This window comes from Molothrus ater, chromosome 1 (genome assembly GCF_012460135.2).
Source record: "Molothrus ater isolate BHLD 08-10-18 breed brown headed cowbird chromosome 1, BPBGC_Mater_1.1, whole genome shotgun sequence".
NCBI lineage: Eukaryota > Metazoa > Chordata > Aves > Passeriformes > Icteridae > Molothrus > Molothrus ater.
Window position 1 is genome coordinate 6,980,939 of NC_050478.2, and position 19,575 is coordinate 7,000,513.

Here is a 19,575-nt window from a genome sequence, read left to right on the forward strand (position 1 = left end):
TTGGGCAGTGTGAAGAAAATAATGACAATGCTGGAGTAATTACAGACCCACATGTTTCTGCAGAGAGGAGATTTGCTCGTGCCAGACTCTGCTTGGGACTTCAGCCCCCTGCCAGGGCCAGCACCTGGGAGGAGAAGAGCAGAGGATGCAAAGGAGCAGGTAAGAGTGGCCTGGTCACAGGGCAGCTGCTTTGCCTCCTCCACTAGTCCTGGAGGGAGTGAGCCCCTGGCAGGGAGAACGAGGGACCAGGGTTTGAAAAGCAGAACCAGCTGGCTGAAGTTACTCAAGATACAGTATTACAATGGGAGTAATTAAGTAAGAGACCAGTCATGCTCCTTCCTACCAAGAAAAGCCTCTAAAACCAACCTCAGCCCCCTTGGTCAGCTGAGCCTGTGCTGTGCCTTGCTCAGGGGCACCTGGAGCCTTCCATCAGCTCTCAGGTGCCTCCTGCAGTCAGGCAGGGCTGGCAGGCTGGGGCTGGATCATGCTGTCAGCTCAGGTGGGCTCTTTCACTGGCAGCTGTGGGGGAAATTCCAGTCTTTGCTGAGGTGAAAGGATGGGCTGCATCTTCCCTTATGCCTCTCTGGTTCACCCTGACTGCTGGCACAGCTCCTCCCAGCTGTGTGCAGGGGCAAAATTCTTACATTGGTGATGGCAGCCACATTGTTGCCTTTATGTTGTCTTTTTTTAAAAAAGTAAAAAATCAGGAAACCCAAACAAATCATGAAACAGGGAGGGCAGCAGCTTGCTTTACTTACAGTCTGAGTTAGAAGCCACAGAGAATTTTTGACATTTTGCTCCCAGTGGGGAGAGTTGGAGGCTGCTGTCAGCAGGAGCAGCGCTGGTTTCCAGGAGCAGAGGGAGGTGATGGCGTTTGGGATGGTGTCAGTTGTTCCTGCAGGGCATTCCTGGCCACAGACAGATGTGGTGCAGCCACAGAGCCAGGCCAGCACCTGAGTGAGGGTGAGAGATCTGCTGGGAAAACCCAGCCCTGGGCCAGGGGCCTGCTCCCAGCTGGGCTGCCCGGTGCAAGCAGGAATTCAGAGCTCTGCCCTGTCTGTGAGTGACTGCTCCCAGCTGACCGAGGAGGCTCTGGTGAATAGGAAGAACAGAGGGAAAAGCCTCATCCCAGGGCAGGCACTGTCACAGCCCCCAGCTTGCTGCTGTCACACTGAGGATTTATTATTTGTAAAGAAGGAAACTCTGGAGCTGGATTTTAAGTCCCTGTGTCAAGGACTGACTTCTCCTGGCTCCTGGAGTGGGTGGTGGCTGTGGACAGAGATCCTGCAGCAGCCAAAGTGCACCATATCAACAACACCAGGGGACAGCTCTGGCCTGGCTGCTTCCCACTGCTCCATGGTAAGTCTGGAACCTTTTTTTAGTCTGGACCCATTCTGAGAGTTTGCTGGGAATGTTTCTGATGTCCAGCACTGTCACAGTGCCAGCATGGGGAGCTTTAACCCCACTCTGGCCTTTGTGCTCACTCTGGAGGGGACTGGGGAAGGGTGTTCAGTGTTCCAACTCATGGGCTGAGATGAGCACGTGGCACCCACTGTGAAATTTTGGATGCACTGGAAAAGGGGGAAGGCAAAATACTTCTTGGTGGAAGCAGACACAGGTCCTGGAAGAAGCAGAAACCAGACACCTCAAATGACAACAGGAGCAGGCACTTTATAGATGTAAAATATTTTTATTCGTAAATGCTGATCTTCTAAATCTGTTTCCACAAATTCCAAAACCCATAACACTCTGTATACTTCAAAAAATTCTTTTTTTTGTGTTGTTTTTGTATTTTTTTTGCCAACATTAGATACTATTATACAGAACAGAAAAAACTGTAGGACAAATACTGGTAGGATGTTGGAATATTGTACAAGAGAAGAAAAATATTCAAGAAACAATTTAATACAGCTATTTATCAAGAGAAAAATATATACAATTGATTTATTCTGTAAGATAAAAATACATCATGCCATATACATTACAAGTTCAGAACTGTATTACTGAATATACCAACAGTTTACAGTCCACTTTAATTGTGCACACAAAAAAAAAAAAAAAACTTCATTTTTTTTTATATTTAGCCTGTGAAGTGTCAGTACCAGAATTTTAAGTACAAAATAAAAAGCTAACCTGGTTCAAAATGCTGATTAAATTTCTACAAGCAAACACAAAACAGTGTTTATTTTTTAAAGAAATGTAAACAAAAACAATCCATACAAACACATCTTTAAATTACATTTTCCAAAATCCTATTGCCAGAGTCCTGCAGCTGCAAGCACATTACACCTAATTTTTTTCCTTGTTTTCCTTTTAAGAAGGCTATCGCATGAGACTGAAGCTCCAACTCATTCTATGCTGTTTACATGATTGAATCTGTAGGCTGAACAGTCACCTAATCCTTGACTACTTTTGCTGAAGAAAAAAAACCATGTCCAGCCTCTATTTTGGGTGGTTTTAGCAGTTATTCACAGTTATCACAAATTGTAAGCACAAAAAAACCTGACTTAAGAAATAGGGATGCAACAATATAATACAAATAAAATTAATCTAAATTACCCAAACACCTACAAAAGTCAGAGTTGTAATATACACTGCCTTTACCAGGCTTAAGGTTTACTTAAAAAAATTCTCATAAGACCACAGTTGAGACTGCTTTAAACATACAAAACCCCCTCTCTTTAAACTGAGATTTTGGTTATTCCGAACTGGGAATCGCGTGTCCGTGAGTACATGAGATCATATTGTAACATCCCTATCAACGTTTGAGAATAAGCACCCGAACTGCTGCAGAGTCTGGTAGCATTTGGTCAATAACTATTTTTATACTGTATTTTTTTTCTCAAAATATTTACACTTTTATACAAAGTAACAGAGTTTTGTTAGTTCTGCAGGTAACAGCAGCAGCTTGGCTTTCTTCTAACTTTCTTTTTAAAAATAGCTTCATTCACTTATTCAATAATAAATACAAAAAGGTTCTCTTATTTTACAGAAATCAAAAACTACAATAAACTGACTCATGGAATCAAGTATTTAAATGTATTTTAGTGCAAGTTATTTTTTCCCTTAGCTCTATCCCTAAGGAAGTCGTTTCAGTACATTCCTTGTTCAGTGGTGTCTACTTTTATTTAAAATTTTTTTCTTTAATTAGAGGGCCTGCCCCTTTATCAAATAAGGCTGTGGCCAGCACTTTGGACTTCTCCCTTTCGCTGGTGATTTCAGTCTTACATTCATAGTGGCCACCTGCCCTCCTGCAGGTCAGCCAGCGGTTCTTTGCCCAAGTTAAACAGTTTCTCCTTAGTGAGCTCAAAAACAAAAGTGCTGGACCATTCTGTTAACTCAGTTTCACCTCCACGTGTCTGGAAAGTCAGCTTCAGATTTTGCCGGCTTGCATCTGGTGCTTGTTGGTTGGTGGGTTATTTTTCCTTTTTTTTTCTTTTTTTTTTTTTTTTAAATACTTGTGTAGAATCTGTATTTCCAGAAGTGATTTTTTTTTTCCCCTTCAAAAAGGCAACAATTTTCCGTCGACAAAATCAAAATGTGAATCACTTCTTCCTAGGGACAAGCAACCCTCAAAGACAGCAAGGAATGCATTCTAGTTCATCCACTTTCGGCAGTTTACAGCTCCACAGTGACATGGAATCTTGTGCTGGTCATCTTCAAAATCAAACTTATAGTCATAGCAAAGCTGGAAGGAAAGGCACAAGAGTGGTTATGGAAGAGCTGGGATTTGCCACAGCAGCTTAAACAGCAAAACCCGGCAGAGGCTGTGCTGTAAGGGACAGGCAGAGTTTTACAGGAAAGGGGAAGGGAAACGTCACCACTCCCCAGAGCAGACAAGTTGTGCCACTGGCCAGGAATCACGGAATGGATGCATGTGGCAAGAGGGGTGCAAAGCCAGAGCCTGCCCTACCTCCTCCCCCTTCTGGATTCTTCTGCTGGAGCTGATGATAATTTTGTGTCCTCTCTCAAAAGTGACCACCTCAGCCACGCAGTTGGGCGCACACGAATGGTTGATGTACCTACGAAAGAAGAGTGGGACAGATGAAACCTCTTAGGAAAACCCATCCCTTGAGGCAAATCTGAACCAAACCTCAGCATGGCCTTAGCTCCACGGGCTCACCGCCTTTCCACATACAATTACATTACTCTGTACTTGTTTCTTTACCTAGAAAATGTCAAAAAAAATCAAGGATCAAAAAAAATTCCTTTCTTCACAGCTGCCACGAAACGTAACTGAAAGATGAGTAAAGCTGATGGAAGAGACAGTGGGGCAGTTTGAAGACTGAATGTACCAGCTCAGAGAATACACCCCACAAACTCAGAGCCTCCAACAGCCCCAGGCCAACACGGGGGATGCCCCAGGAGGAGGTCAGGGATCCCTCCAGGCTCCAGGAGGAGGTCAGGGATCCCTCCAGGCCCCAGGAGGAGGTCAGGGATCCCTCCAGGCCCCAGGAGGAGGTCAGGGATCCCTCCAGGCCCCAGGAGGAGGTCAGGGATCCCTCCAGGCCCCAGGAGGAGGTCAGGGATCCCTCCAGGCCCCAGGAGGAGGTCAGGGATCCCTCCAGGCCCCAGGAGGAGGTCAGGGATCCCTCCAGGGCCCAGGAGGAGGTCAGGGATCCCTCCAGGCCCCAGGAGGAGGTCAGGGATCCCTCCAGGGCCACCCACCTTGCAGGGCCTCCCGTCAGGGTGGCGTCGATGACGTGGTCGTTGTCAATGCGGAACATGTACACGCCACGGTTCTGGAAGACACAAGTGGCACAAGGACTCTGGTAAGGTTTGACTGCATTGCCAGGGATGAAGCAACAACATGGCCCAGCTCCATTCTGCATTCCACATCAGGCACTGCCCCCTGGCTCACGAGGGAAAGCACTGTCACATACTGCCTGTGTCCCCATGGGTTTGTGAGGGATCATGGGTCATAAACACAAACCTCTGGATAATTCAGTTTTCCCCAAGAGCTTCCCACTGCCTTTCATCCAGGGTGCATGACTGCCTTCCAGTCATAGGCACTGTTACAAAGTTACACAAAGGAAGTGGCTTTAGATTTAAGAAGTTTTCATTAAAAACTGAGGTCCTGACATGTCTGCAAGAACTGTGTCCTCTGGAACAGAGGATGTGTCCTCCCTACCTGGCCAGGGTGCTATAAGATTTATTAAACATTGAAATACTCTGATAACAACCGCTGTAGACTCCTCTGGTTTTATTTGAAGCCTATTTTGCATTTATGCCAGAGCAGAAAACAAATCAGGGGACCTGAATTCATCAGGCAGAATAGCATTTGTTTTGTTCTATGAATGTCTGAATGGGGAAGGAGAAAGAGGGAATGAACAAACAGCCTTACCTGAGACTCATAGAGCTTCTCCTTCCTGTTTGCCACCTCATTCCGGATAATTGTCCCAATATATTCAATGACCATTGTGTGCTTTTCAATGTCTCGAGCAGCATATAAGCCCAGGCCCTACAGAAAGTACACTGAGAGTTAATAACTTTACACTCACACTGTGTTCCTCACTGTGCCCCAAACCAGCAGTGGAAAGGGGAGAGAGAGAAGCAGCACTGATAAATAATTGATGCAGTAACAGCCCAGTGCAGAATCCAGCCTCACACAGATCTCAGAAAACTCAGCTGCTGTTTTGGTGAGAAAGCTGCTTTACCCTCTGACACTGAATGTGTAAAGGTTATAAATTCACTTTAAATAAAAGTGGGTTCTGCTAGACCAGAGATACCTGCAAAGAACCCAGGCATGGTGAAGTCCAGCCTGAAATAAACAACAACTGTGCCCACACATGGCAGGATTAGTGGCAAAGCTTTTCCAAAACAGACTGTGGGGCAAACCAGCAGCATGACAAAAAGCAATGGATTCTATATTCCTATGAAGGCAAACAAGTACTGAGCTCTTCCTGCTGGTCTTGTTTCACTTCATCAGCTTGGCCTGAGCATCTCATGCTTCCACAGTTTTATTTTTAATTTTATTAAGTTTTACTATGGTTTTGAGGAATAGGCTAAAAAAGCCAAACAACAAACCACCCCAGAACTTTAAAAAATCCTTTTTCTAGATGACAATAACAAAGGAATTTTTAAGATATTTACAGTAATTAGAAACAAATCTTACTTAAGGTAAATCTGTGCAATTGATGTGCCACATAAAAACTGCCAATTTTGGAACGAGACTGGAAGGAATTTTGCAATAGTTTTAGTTTCAAATTTTCACCAGGACTTGGATAAATATTTCTATATAAGATATGACATTTACAAGATTTAGCTGTCAAACAGAGATTAATAAAGCATATGCAATTTGTTCAATTGCCATTTCCTGAGGTGGGAGCTGACCTGAATGCGAGAGCGAGCCAGGTACACGTTGGATTTCCACTCGGTTTTCATCTTGCGGTACTGGGAGGACTTGGAATGGACGAACTGTTTGCTGTAAGGCGCGTTCAGCTCCCCCGTGACTGTGCTCTGAAAGGACTTTGATGTGCTGGTGCTATTCAAGGTGTGAGGCCTGTAGGGATTGGGCATGTAACAGGAAAGAATACAAGAAAAACTGAAGATTTCTCTGAAAACAGCCAGGAAACCCAATAAAAACCCTCTCAGACATACAGACACTTAAAGCCAGCTAGCGGAGACACAAAGCAGTTCCTCTGACTGGGGCATGCACATTCACAGCCAAGGACGACAGGGTTTGTAAGCAGCAGACGAAAGCACAAATAACCCTAAAGCAGCCTATAAACCCTGGGCTGTACTATGTGAAATTAAAACAAAATACCTTAACACAAACCTCTTGACATGGGTACTCATTTTAGGCTCGGCACGGGCACAGCCCGTGGGGTTGATGGCAAGAGGAAGTTCCATTAAGGGGTTTCGGCCATAGCGGAAAGTGTAGTTCTCACAGGCCTCAACCCCTGGCAGCTGCAAAAAAAACAGAGAGAAAGAAAAAAAAAAACCAAATAATTACGTGTTTAATTACATGTGCAACAAAATGTTTACTTTTCCACACTTCTTTCTGGTCCCCTTCTCGTGTGTCTATCCAGCAAGTGGGATGATCCAGCAAGAAGTGAGGTGGTGAACTCACCGATTCTGCAATCCTGGCCACTGCAGAGACTGTCAAACCAAAGAGGTCTTCACCCTTCAGATAGCCGGGGAACAGCTGGAGCATCTCAGATTCTTTCCTAACAGAAGCAACGGGCTCCAGGATTTTATCCCACACACCTACACAACCATTGGGAGAGAATTACAGTGATCAAAAAAAAACCCCAAAAAACTATTGCACTTGGTTTTAAAACAAATTCCTGAGGATATGGGAACCAGAACCCAGCACTGAGAAAGCTTTTGTCTTTGACTGCCTATACAAACAGGTCAGGATCTAAAAAGTGAAGTGGAGAATGATTGTTGAGTTGCTAATTTTTGGGATTTAACAAATCCCAAAGAAACACACCATTGATTCTGCACCCTCAGTTCTCAGAAATTAAGCTTTCAGTGTTCTCAGGAAACTTTCAGTCCTCTGACAAGAACATGGGCAGGTTTCTCTTGAGAAACACCGCAAAGTACGATTTTCTGAAAAGACACAATATATTCTATTTCCACTGATTGATTATAGTCAGTGCTCATTCTGTGAGGGGATCAGCACCCACAGCACCAAGGCCTTGAGACCCGGGGGCTTACAGGCCTCCAGCACATCCAGGAGCCAATTTCCAAGACCTGCCTAAGTGTTTTTGGACACCCTGACATTCTTCACCCTGACAGAGACATTACCCACCCTGAGAACAATGTGGTCACTCAGCTGTTTTTAGAGCTCCCTAATTTGAGCCCAGCTGATTTGAAGATAACTCAGCAGTGGCTCTGTGTTTAAACAAAGTCACTTTTCATGAAATGAAACCTGTGCTTCCTTTCCTACTGCTTTAGTTCATTTTCAACACTCAGTCCTGGGTCTCCTCTGTGGACTTGGAACAATTCTTCTGATCTGCAGCTTATACAATTTCTTCAGAGGTGATCACAGTCTTCACAGCAGGGTATTAAAAATGGGCCCTGGAAGCTCACTATAAACATTGTTAGAACAGTGCCTGCAACAGCTGCTTCAAACAGGTACTGCCGCTTACCACAGTAACAATGAACAGCAAGGCCACAAATTCATCATCTTAGCTGACAAAATTTACCTTTAGGTGTTGTGTCAGTCAGAACCAGATCCTCGTGGCCCTGCTCCAGCACCTTGATGACGAAGAGCGGGAGCCCGTCCTTCTCCTCGATGGAGCAGAGGTAGCGGCAGCGCCTGTTGGCGTACCTCATGCTCCAGTACAGCCGGCTGGCCTCGTAGCCCACGGGGAACAGGGCTTTGGAGGAGTGGAAGGCCTGCATCTGCTGTGGCAGCAGCTGGCCCACGGCGTGGAAGATGAGGCTGCCCACACGGAAGGTGTGGTCGCGCTCGCCGCGCTGGACGATGCTGGCGATCTGCCGCACCTCGTCGCGCTGCACGTACACCCTCCGGAACACCGCGAAGTAACTCAGCTCCTGCTCGTGAGTTCCCTTTGGTTTGTGCATGGGGCAAAGCATGGTCTTGTCTTTAAAAAACATGCATTGTGCTTTAATGGCACAGGTAAAGTGATAAATATTGGTGCACCTTAACCTGTGGCAACCGCTGGTGGCACCCATTTTGTGACAGAACATGCATTTCATCTGCAGGCCTCTCCGCAGTGCTAGTTCCACGTTTATTAAGGCACCAGCTTGTGTCTCGTAGACTTCTGTAGACCAAAGAGCACAGTTCAAATGGACCCAAAGGTCTAAATCCAGGTTGAGAAGCCTTGCTGGTCCATCAGTTAATCCGTCACCCTCCTCGTGACAGAAGCAACATTTCCTGTAGTCTTTAGGCACGGGGTCTGGTTTAAGGGTTGTGCCCAGTTTTTTAAGAAATTCATCTATTTCTTCTTCACAAGGAGGTTTGAATGATCCTTTAGGAATCACAATCTGAATGCTCCACTTTTTCCATTTCATCCCTTTCCATTTCTTACTGGGAGGCCGGCAGTCCTCCAGACTGCTGTGTATTGCTTTTAACCTGGGTTTGAGTTTCACCGTTACCTTCAGCTCATCCGGTTTCGCCTCCACCTTGGCTGCTTCAAAGGCAGGGGGGAACATGATGGGGGGTGATGAGGGTGGGGAAACCTTCTCCTGCAGCTGAGGCAGACAATGGACATCCAAAGTGGAGATGTTGTTGCTGTACTGATGGAATGCTTTGGGAGGCCTCTCCTTCATCGGTGACTGTGGCAGGTTTGGGACCGATTCCTGGTAATCAAAAGAAAACTCTTTAAGAAAAAGATCCCAAACTGGTTGATTGTTAAATATAACCTGAAAACATGGGAGAGGCTTCTCCAAATGCCTAAAATCAAGATGCAGCAACAGAGAAAGATGAAATTATCCTGACCCATGTTACCACAGCTTTGAGCAGGAAACTCCCAGCCTACCTAGAACATGGTGACCTTTTGATATATGAGAGAAAGCACAAAAAATCCTTTGTCCAGGTTCTGAATGCAAAACTCCTCAATTGCCCTTGGTGAGCTGACTGCCAGCTTTAGCTCTTAGGGATTCTTAGAAAGTTTTGTTACAACACAAAGTAACCTTAAAATATGGGTCACAAACTAACTTAAAGCATAAGAATCTGATATATGCTAGAAATGGAAAATTTAGAACTAATGTCAAATAATTTTTTCCTGGAAACAAGTGAGGAGGAATTTCTCCAGGGCTTTGGATTAGATACAACTTGAGGACTTAACTCAGTCACAGTAATCAAGAATTATACCTGCAGAGATTTGTGGAAAAAAAACCCACAAAAAGCTAAGAGAGAAAACAAGAACAACAAAGGAAGTTTATATTATGAAGTGCTTAACGTGGTTTGTGTGATTAATCTTGAAAGAGTAAATTAAAGGATCAAGAGGCTGAACATGACATTTAATTAACTAAATTAGGTACATGCTGATGCACTTGTAGAGGAATGTTACCCTGTTTATACAACAACTGAAAATGAGCTACATGGGACACTAAAAGGATATGGATGTACACAGAGTTATCTTCTCCAGGTTGTATTTTTTAAATTCAGTTCCTCCTGAGAAAGTAAGTAGGATATACTTGAAGGAAGGCTTCAAACTATACAGTCTATACAGGACTATGAGAACACATTAATTAGGTAAAGCTTGAAGGAAACAGCCTGTTCTGTCCAATAGTTTAGGGAAAAAAAGGTACATTTGATCTAGAAACAGCAGAAGACAAGTTAGTTAAAAGAAGTACTCAAAAAATTTCAACTGTGAGAAACTCAACAAGATCATTCAGTCTTCAGTGAAGACTATTTCACTTTTAATGATTAAATAATTAGATAAATTTAAGTTCCCTTTCTCCTGGCTGAATGACCCTTGAGACAGCAAGAAATGATGCCCCATTTCTCTCGGGTGTCAGACACCCCTTGCAGTGTCTGCAGGTAGAGAACTACAGCAGAATCATTTGGGACCACCTGAGAAAATTCCCTGGCCTAATTTCACCTTCAGCTGAATGAACTTCTTCAGATGTACTTCTCCAGTAATAAAAAACTCCTTCTCCTGGTCACTGTCAGCTCACAGGCTCCTTGCTGGTGTTTTGGTAATCAATGCTTTAAAATGCTAGCTTCACCCAAATAAAGTCAGGGAACAGGATTCTATTTTCCCAGTTACACTGAACAAATTAAACTCTTTTTACAAACTTGCTGCTCAATTATTATTTTCACAGCTGTAATTTTAGTTTTAACTGTAAAAGCCAAATCCAAATGCAGGATATACCCCTTAAAAACATGTCTGTGGCTGTTTACAATGCCCAGAGAACTTGAATCATTCATTTTTTGAGACTGCATCTTCCAAGCCTGGGAGGGGAGCCAAAGGTGATGGCTTTTCTGCCATGCATCTGTCAGACACAAAGTTCTGCAAATATGATTTTTAATTCATGCTGCTGGTTCAGAATCTCAATGTCTGAATATAGAGCAATTAATTTATAAACCTCTCAAATGAAGTGCAAACTTCCCCCTTGGCCCCTCTCTGTTCTCCAACAAATAGCTGCAATAATTTCAGCTCACTTGGGTCTGCCAGTGTTTGATACTTACTTTGTTCTCTGAGTTTTTTGCTTGCACAGCTGCTGAATAAAGAACAAAGCAGTTGTTGCTACAGAATACAATGTCCTTCATTTTATCTGAGCCTTCTTGGGAATCCTGGGAATCAAACACAGAAGAGTGTAAGAAGTGCATTTTAATACCATTCTTCACATAGTAAGTGTAATGAAACAAGTCTTCCAATCTGGCTGGAAACTCTTTTATTTGTAGAACATTTGTGAAATAATGAGGGATGCTGTGATATAAATACTTGATTATTTGACAGATCTAACGTTGCCATCACTTACACCCCTGTTCTTCAGCATTTTCTGCCTTTCACAGAAGTTTAACAATCAAAATAAAGCATTCTACACCATGCACCCATCTGCTCCATAGGCACTCTTGCAAAGCAAAATCCATTTTCTTTTATCTTTAGATGGCAAAAGAATGTCTCATTTCAGCCTAATCAAAGCCACATCACACTGTTTTATCTCCTGATCCATCTGCAAAACCTTACTGGGAATTCAGTGCATTCCTGTCTGCAAGAACACTTTACTCTCTGCAAGTTCTGGCTGTGTCTTTGTGGTGTAGTCACCTCCTGGTCACTGAGGAGCAATGGCATTCTTTGAAGGAATGACAGCTCTCAGTGTAAGGACAAGAGATTGCAACTGAAATCTGATTCCTGCCCAAGAGCAGGAGTGCAAGCATTCCTGCTCTTACAGTAATTCCTGACACAGCAACGTGGCTGCCTCACAAATCAGCTTTTTTTTTGAATTGAGATCCCTGAAGAGGTCAGGGAAGGAGGCTGGTAGCAGAGCTTTGAGAAGTCCCATAGATGGGACCTGTTTTATGAAATGTCCTGGGATTCATTTTGTATCAGTAACAACAACTTTGCCATTTTTTAGCTGTGCTGCAGATGTGCCTGAATGTCCCACCTGAATCAGGACACACAAGGAAGGGGAACAGCACAGGAAGCTGAAGTGCTCTTGGCTGGCAGGACAAGCAGGACTTTGTGCCATCCCTTGCTTTAAGGAGCCCAGCTGAGCACAGGGCCCTGCCCTGGCACCTCACACTGACCTGTTTGAGGAAGGGCAGGTCCTTGAAGGATTTCCTGACACCACTGCCCAGAACCACGACCTTGCAGTGGGAGCACCAGCGAGGCCTTAGGGCTGAGCCTTCTGCCATGCTCTGGCTGTGATCCTTGTAGCCAGCCAGACCTGGGGAACAGATTTTCTGTCAGAGGCTGCATCAGATCAAAGCAGATTTATGAGATCACAGTATTCTTCACTGGTCTAGAGGACTGCCACCCTCCTGGATAGGCCATGGAAGGAGGGCTTTAAACCTTGATCTGACAGATCAATTGTATAAATCAGATCTAAAACAACTGTGAAAACCAGGCAAAACCACATTCTTTTGTAAAAAAGCACAAAATTAACTAACACAGGAATACAGGCTTGAACAATCATGTCAAGCTTTTCAGCATGGAAACAATCTTCCTGAATGAGGTATTTAAAACCAGACTGGACATAAAAACCCTAATAATGTTAGGAATTATGGGAGAAATGCCTCACTGACAGTGATGTAAACAGACAATGGAAATCAGAGATGGATGAGAACTACTCATGGTTAAATCCAGGAGCATCCACATGATCATGTAAGAAGAGAAAAGTTTTATGTGGAACAAGAACTGAATATTGAATATTGAGTTTAGAGCATGGATTTATGAGGCTGAGATGCATCAGTAGTGACTCAGTTAATCCCTGGTACTGAGCAGGGGAGGTTCAAGCCCACTCACCATTGCTGTTGGCAGGGAATGGCACATTGGGCTGCTTCAGTCCATAGGGCCCCACGATCCTGGCAGGTCCCATGGATCCTGCCTGGGGACCCTGCAGGAGCAAGTGCTGCCTGTACTCCATGGATGGGTTCCCTCTGTGAGTGTTGGTGGCTGCCATGGAGGATGGGACATCTGGAGCATTACTGACCTCGTAACTGTTGGGAATTCTGACATGGAGCAGGTTGGAGAATGCTGCTACAACGCTACTGATGTTCTAAAAAGAGGAATAAAAACCAAAATAATTTGTTTACATCTGACAAGCAGCTCAGACAGCAGAGATACAAACTATTAGAAGATTGCAACAGCATGATTATTGCACTGTAAACCCCTCAGAGTCACTACATATAACCCAAATTAACTGCTGTTGTACTCTATGCATACAATACGTGCTTATTCTTTTTACCTCAGCAGCTGTGGGATGTAAAGTAATTGCTACAGAGATAAGGCCAGATTTAGGACCATTCTGGGATGGTCCAAGCTGGGAGGAGAAGAAGCCAGAACCAGGTAAGGCTCCTGAACCGGGTTCTGATTTTATGTAATTCCTTTTGGCTTCTGAACCTGAAAATGAACCAGAATACAGCAGGTTAATCTTACACTTAAGGGAACAGACAGAAAAGCAATCCTAGCTGTTAGTGCTCACTCTGCTGCAGCCTCACCTTTCCCAGTGCTGCTGGGCAGGATGGGAATGATGGGAGATGGGACAGGTTCTGGGTTCTCCTCCTTTACAACCGACAAGTCCGGGTAGCGACTGATCTCCATTCCCACCACGCTCTCAGGAGAGGAAGAAGGAACAAAGCTGTCAGGAGTGTCCCTGTCCTCACAGTGATCCTGAACCCTGGAACAAAACCCAAAAAAGCTGGTTTGAAAATGGGCTAAACTTTTGGTAAGCCAAAGTTATAAATCATGACAGGGAACTAAATGAACTTGCTGGTTGTTCCTGGTCACAGAACACAAGTAGGTGGTTGGCCATCACCTCTGGGTATCTCATATTCCATTGCACACATATTCCATTTCTTGGGAAAGATCCATAGAGAAAACAAAGACACTAACAAAGCCAAGCCCTCTGTTCCCCATGGCTCTATCCACCAGGGTAAAATAATGAGCATTTAATATTTGAACTGTCTTAATATTTAAATTGTCTGGCCTTTGTCCACATTCAGGCTCCAGTGTTTCACAGACACCCTTATTTTGGGCAGGCAAGTGAAAGGGAGGCAAAAGGGAAGATCTCTGCAGGGAGACTCATGTTCCAGCCAGTGTTTCTCACTTGGGAAACTGAGTGGAGCTCTGCAGTTTCAGGCTGGCTCCTGCACAGTCTTGCTGCTGCTACAGCAGTCACCTGTCACTGCAGCATCACATTGCTCCAGGAAAAGCACCTATTTGTATCATTTTCTTCCACTTTTAAAATATCAAGGTAAGGAATCCCTAACAATTTAGCAGAATCTAAAGTCTAGCAATGGATGGAATCACCTACTTCACTCTGCTGCTCTCTACACTTGGAATGTTAAGAGTTAAAATGATCCCATTCCATTCTCTGCCCTTCTGTGCCTGTGCAAAAAGGATTTTGTTTCTCCACACCTTCACAGTCTCATCCAATGAAAGATCACAGAATCTGCTTCAAATACCTTTTTGTAGATGTCAAGTAAAACCTACCTTAACTCCTCCTGGTTGTTGTGAGGTGGTGTTGGAAGGGAAGCAGGAACATCCACAGTTTTGGGGCCCTGAGCCATTGCTCTGGCTAATAAATCATCTTGTGGTCTGAAAGGCAACTGGAACTGCTTTGGCCCCAGAGCTTTGGTAACTGAAACCAGAGAGGCACAGCACAATGAGACATCTGGACAGCTCTTGCAGTGACAGACATGCTGCCTGCTGGGTGTGGGTGGGGCCTCATGGTGACACCACTCTCAAGACATTTGGGAGTTCAAAAAATTGTGACCATTCAGGATTAACTTCCATTTTTACAAAAACCTGCAAATTTTGAGCAAACAGGGCCTGAAAGACTTTTGAGTGTGTCTTCTGCCACAATGAGAGGATGTTTGTTTACTTAAAAACCCACAAAAGTACAAAAAATCAACAATTTTGCAACAACAAAGGAAACGGAATGTGAAAAAAAAGGATTTTAATCACTGAATGGCGTTTACAAAGACCCAGTATAAAGAACAGAAAGCAATTTTAACTGTCCAAATTGTAAGTACCAGGAAATACACACTGACTGCACACATTCTGGATAGGCTGCTTTGAGCTCACTCAACCAAGGAGCTCATGCCAGTCATTTGTACTGGACCTAAAAAACTAATCCTAAGGTTTTCTTTCTCATTTCTTAAGAGTATGTCTAGCTCTCAGCATGTTTTTGAATGGAACAAGGCAAAGGCACCGACACCTGGCACTATACTGGTGTAAAATATTGCTGGCTAGCTAAAGTCATGATTAGAACCTTGAGAAGTCTGGGCATTTTGTTTTTATAAAGGAGCATTGCAACTGAGAAGCATCATAGGAGGTAACCTGGAGGAGTCTGAGGGGACTCCCAGCAGCCTCCAGTTTCCCCATGATCGGGGGCAGAGGGGCAGGTGTGATCTCCTCTCTGGTCACCAGTGAAGGGCCCCAAGGCAATGGCTTCAAGTTGTGTCAGGGGAGGTTTAGGGTGGATATCTATGTGGTTCTTCACCCAGAGGGTGGCTGGGCACTGAACAGGGTCCCCAGGGCAGTGGTCACAGCACCAAACCTGAGAGAGCTCCAAGAGCATTTGGACAACGCTCTCAGGCACAGGGTGGGATTGCTGGGGGTGTCCTGTGCAGAGCTGGGAGCTGGACTCAATAATCCTTGTGGGTCCCTTCCAGCTCAGCATGTTTTTGATTCTAAGATCTATTTTGCCATTTGCTAGAAGCAGGACAGACCTTACAGCCCCAACACATCATGGCCTTACCATCATGGCCTCCCAGCACTCCGGCCTTGCCCGCGAGCTCCTCGGTGGTGGCGAAGCCATTGACCAACTTCTGGCAGGCCACGGGCGGTGGCGTGGGAGGGAGAGAGGCCGGGGGCGTCGGGGGATTGCTCAGATTGTTCTGCTGCAGGACAGGGATTAAAGAATCATCAAGCAGGATGAACACAGGTGTAGCCATGATATTTTCTGAAAAATCCTTTCCTTAGGATTTTTCCTCCTGAGAAGCTGAGAGGCCTCAGGAACAAAATGTAACCAATGGTTATCTGCTGCTGTGGAATGCAACAGGTGCATCTGTGATTGGTCTCATGTGGTTGTTTCTCATTAATGGCCAATCACAGTCCAGCTGTCCGGACTGTCTCGGTCAGTCACAAGCCTTTGTTATCATTCTTACTCTATTCTTAGCCAGGTTTCTGATGAAATCCTTTCTTCTATTCTTTTAGTATAGATATAATATAATATAATATAATATAATATAATATAATATAATATAATATAATATAATATAATATAATATAATATAATATAATATAATATAATATAATATAATATAATATAATATAATATATCAAGCCTTCTGAAACATGGAGTCAGATCCTCGTCTCTTCCCTCATCCTAAGACCCCTGTGAACCCCATCACAGAGGGAGAGAACCTGCCCTGTTCCAGTACCAGACAATGCAACCCACTCAGAGTTTTAGAGCCAGAGGTAGAACTGATATGCAGCCATAGCTGAGACCCAAGCATGAGACACAAAAGTATCTACTGTACAAAACACAATGATTGGCTTTTCTTGTATCAGGGATATCAGAGAAACAGTTCACATGAGTAAACACTGCCAAATACAGAGCCAAAAGATTTACAAAAATGCACTAAGAACGTTGTAAGGAACGGTTTCAAACAAGTTCCCCCAGTTTCAGCAGAGGTCCCAACTCCATGCTGAGGGTTGTTCCACGGTGACTCTCCAGCACCATGAACAAGTCAGCCTCCCCAGCTGCCCCTCAAGGGGAAGCTGCCTCACCTTCAGCACAGGATGAGCTGTCACTGAAGCAGCCACCACTGAAGCAGCCACCATGGAGCAGCAGATACTCTGCAAGTTCATACTCTGGGCTACTTCTCACCAGTTTATTCAACTGCCCACATTTTAAATGAAAATTAAATGAGAACTTCAGTATCTGTTATTCCTGCAGTCGTGCCCACAAAGCTAATCCTCATTACTTACTTTTGACCACAAGAACTATCTCCCATTCTCAGCTTACACACTGTGTAAGGCTGGAGAAAACACCACTGGATTTAATAGGCTTTTATATTAGGGTATCCAAGCAGCAAATTTGATTCTGTCTGTTCAGTATCCCACTGCCCATCCAGTATTGCCACTCTGATCTCAGAGACTAAGTTTTAAATGCTGTGGGTTATTAACTCATCAACAAACAGTCTATTTTGTTCAGAGTTCCCAGGGTCTTAGTTAGGGCTTGGTGGGCAAATGAGAAAAAGTCTATTTCTTATTTAATTCACATTAAGAAATGTTTAATGCTTTCAAAGACTTTGCAAAATACTGAGAATTCAGTCTTTTCTGCTCCACAAAACTGTAATTACAATTTTCATTCTTTAGCATCCATTTGTTAAAAGAGCATTTGCAGTTTTTCATTAGTTTACAACAACAGTTTCCAGAACCAATTTCACTTTCAGAGAGTAAAACAATGGTGACTGTTTCACACTATCTAGTCTAGCAATAAAAGATTATTTTTCTTCTAGTTGCATAAAAGGCAAGAACTCTGACTAGGAGTAATAATATAATGGACTTCTCTTCCCACAGAGAGCACACCACAGAAATCCAGATTAAAACCATACCTTGTAAATGAGCTGGGAGTAGTAATCTGAAGCCCCATCAAGAGTAGCACTGCCAAAACTTCCCACAAGTCGATTTCCACCATTGAGCTGGCCACTGCCATAAGGGAGAAAGTGTGCAAAGCTCACTCCAATTATTGGTTCCACCAAAGGCAGAAGAGAAAGTTGCTGTATTAAAAGGAAAAAAAAGTCAGAAATTAAGTCTAAGACAGAACACTGCAATTCTCCAGTCAGTAGAGTGGTTTCTAATTTAAAAGAAGAATTGGAATTTATCCACTGTCAGGAAATTGTTCAGCTCCAGCTCCCTGCCACTCATCCAGAGGCTGCCAGAGCTGACAGGAATTCTGTGGCTTTGGGACTACCTGCCATGTCAGCCCACCTCCCAGAATTAAACACCAAACTTTAAATTCCCTGATTTTGTGGAAGTTCACATTTTCCCCAACCTGTGCTCAAAATTCAACTTAAGCATCAACTTCACTTCCACTGGGAGAAATCCACAGCTCCACATGGCCTCTGGGCTGCCTTTGCCAGCCCCTGCACTCACCTGTTTCAGCTGGATGAAGGTATCTGCATTAGGATAAACTGCCTGCTTCTCTTCTTCCTCTTTTTTCCTCTTCTTGGAGCGTGGAGCTGCCTTCTCTCCCGTCCTCTGAGCCCGCTTGTTTCTCTGCTTCTTGGTTTCAGGTCCTACATCTGCTCTCTGGAGCTGGCTGTTACTGCACCCAAATGTACCTTGCATCTGGGCTACTGCAGTTTGCTGTGTGAAAAAAGGAAGTGCAGCACAATTTTTGACATGTTAATACACAGTTCACTCCAATTTACTGCATGATTCTGAAAGCACAGGCTCAGAGTAATAAATCTCACTGATAACAAAGTGGATTTTACTGGCAGGTGGAACTGCTAAACTGTCCCTACAGACAGAATTATGACTTCCCATTAACACCACTGACATCTGAAAACATCATTAAAGACTCACAGGCCAGTAACATTCTCTTTTGAATACCCCCTAAAATAAAGTTACATGTGCATGAAACCTTGGAGATGTTCACAAGGGCCTAATGAAACACAGACTTGGTGGCAGAAGAGAGGCATGGAAGTTAATATAATACCAAAGTATTTTGAGGTTAGCAACAAAAAATGTGTTGTGAAATCTTTCTGGATTGTTCCACTTGCTTAAATACTTCCAGTACAAATCTGCAAAGCCTTTCTTCCCATGGAAGCAAAGCTGGGTAAAAGCAATCAGGATGGGATGCTAATGCTACAGGGGCAAGCCAAAAGAAAGTCCATTCTTAAAAAATTCATTATTATTTTAAACAGCCCTACATGAACCCTACCATCAGTATTCTAATATCCCTATCGCATGTTTTAACTGTGGATCTTCAACGGTTAATTACCTGCTGCTCACAATTACCTTTACTTTTATGAGTATTTTTTTTCTTTTAAACACACTTAAATTTCGTGTTAAGAATGAATTTAGAGTTTAGGCAGTCAAAATCCAAAAGCAGAGATTAAGATTACAATAAAATGACCAACAAGTCTAAGTATAAAGTGCATCCTACTTCCACACAGAAAGCACTTTTCTTTAGGTCTGTTTTTAAAGACCTTATAAATTAATAGATCATACAGACAACTCAGGTGGAGTCAAAGGAGAAAGGAGATACATCATGTTCTGTACATACCAGTGAATAATTAGGAATCATACTGTAAAATCCTGCCTTAATATTAAGAAGTGGTATTTTTTGAAGACAATTTTCTATAGAAAAATATATTTTTTTTACATTTTAGTGACTTCTGAATATGCTGACCAAAGAAGCCATATTAAAATTCATTCTTTGCTCAGCAGAGGTGATTTACTTGTGGAAAAA

At 43.7% G+C, this 19,575-nt stretch overlaps 1 protein-coding gene across 1 annotated transcript in view; it reads right to left on the reverse strand.

The window, feature by feature from the left end:
* Nucleotides 1-1,670: 1,670 nt before the first annotated feature.
* KMT2C (lysine methyltransferase 2C) overlaps nt 1,671-19,575 on the reverse strand; it is a 189,246-nt gene continuing 171,341 nt past the window's right edge. Inside the window, exons 44-60 of the mRNA XM_054514634.1 lie at nt 18,255-18,467; nt 17,714-17,878; nt 15,850-15,991; nt 14,580-14,727; nt 13,586-13,764; nt 13,333-13,487; nt 12,891-13,143; nt 12,173-12,312; nt 11,111-11,215; nt 8,154-9,273; nt 7,073-7,209; nt 6,767-6,909; nt 6,334-6,502; nt 5,345-5,461; nt 4,669-4,742; nt 3,914-4,022; nt 1,671-3,688 (exon numbers count right to left, since the gene is read on the reverse strand). Coding sequence (XP_054370609.1) covers nt 3,596-3,688; nt 3,914-4,022; nt 4,669-4,742; nt 5,345-5,461; nt 6,334-6,502; nt 6,767-6,909; nt 7,073-7,209; nt 8,154-9,273; nt 11,111-11,215; nt 12,173-12,312; nt 12,891-13,143; nt 13,333-13,487; nt 13,586-13,764; nt 14,580-14,727; nt 15,850-15,991; nt 17,714-17,878; nt 18,255-18,467 — 3,462 coding nt within the window. The 3' untranslated portion in view covers nt 1,671-3,595. The remainder of the gene's footprint in view (nt 3,689-3,913; nt 4,023-4,668; nt 4,743-5,344; nt 5,462-6,333; nt 6,503-6,766; nt 6,910-7,072; nt 7,210-8,153; nt 9,274-11,110; nt 11,216-12,172; nt 12,313-12,890; nt 13,144-13,332; nt 13,488-13,585; nt 13,765-14,579; nt 14,728-15,849; nt 15,992-17,713; nt 17,879-18,254; nt 18,468-19,575) is intronic.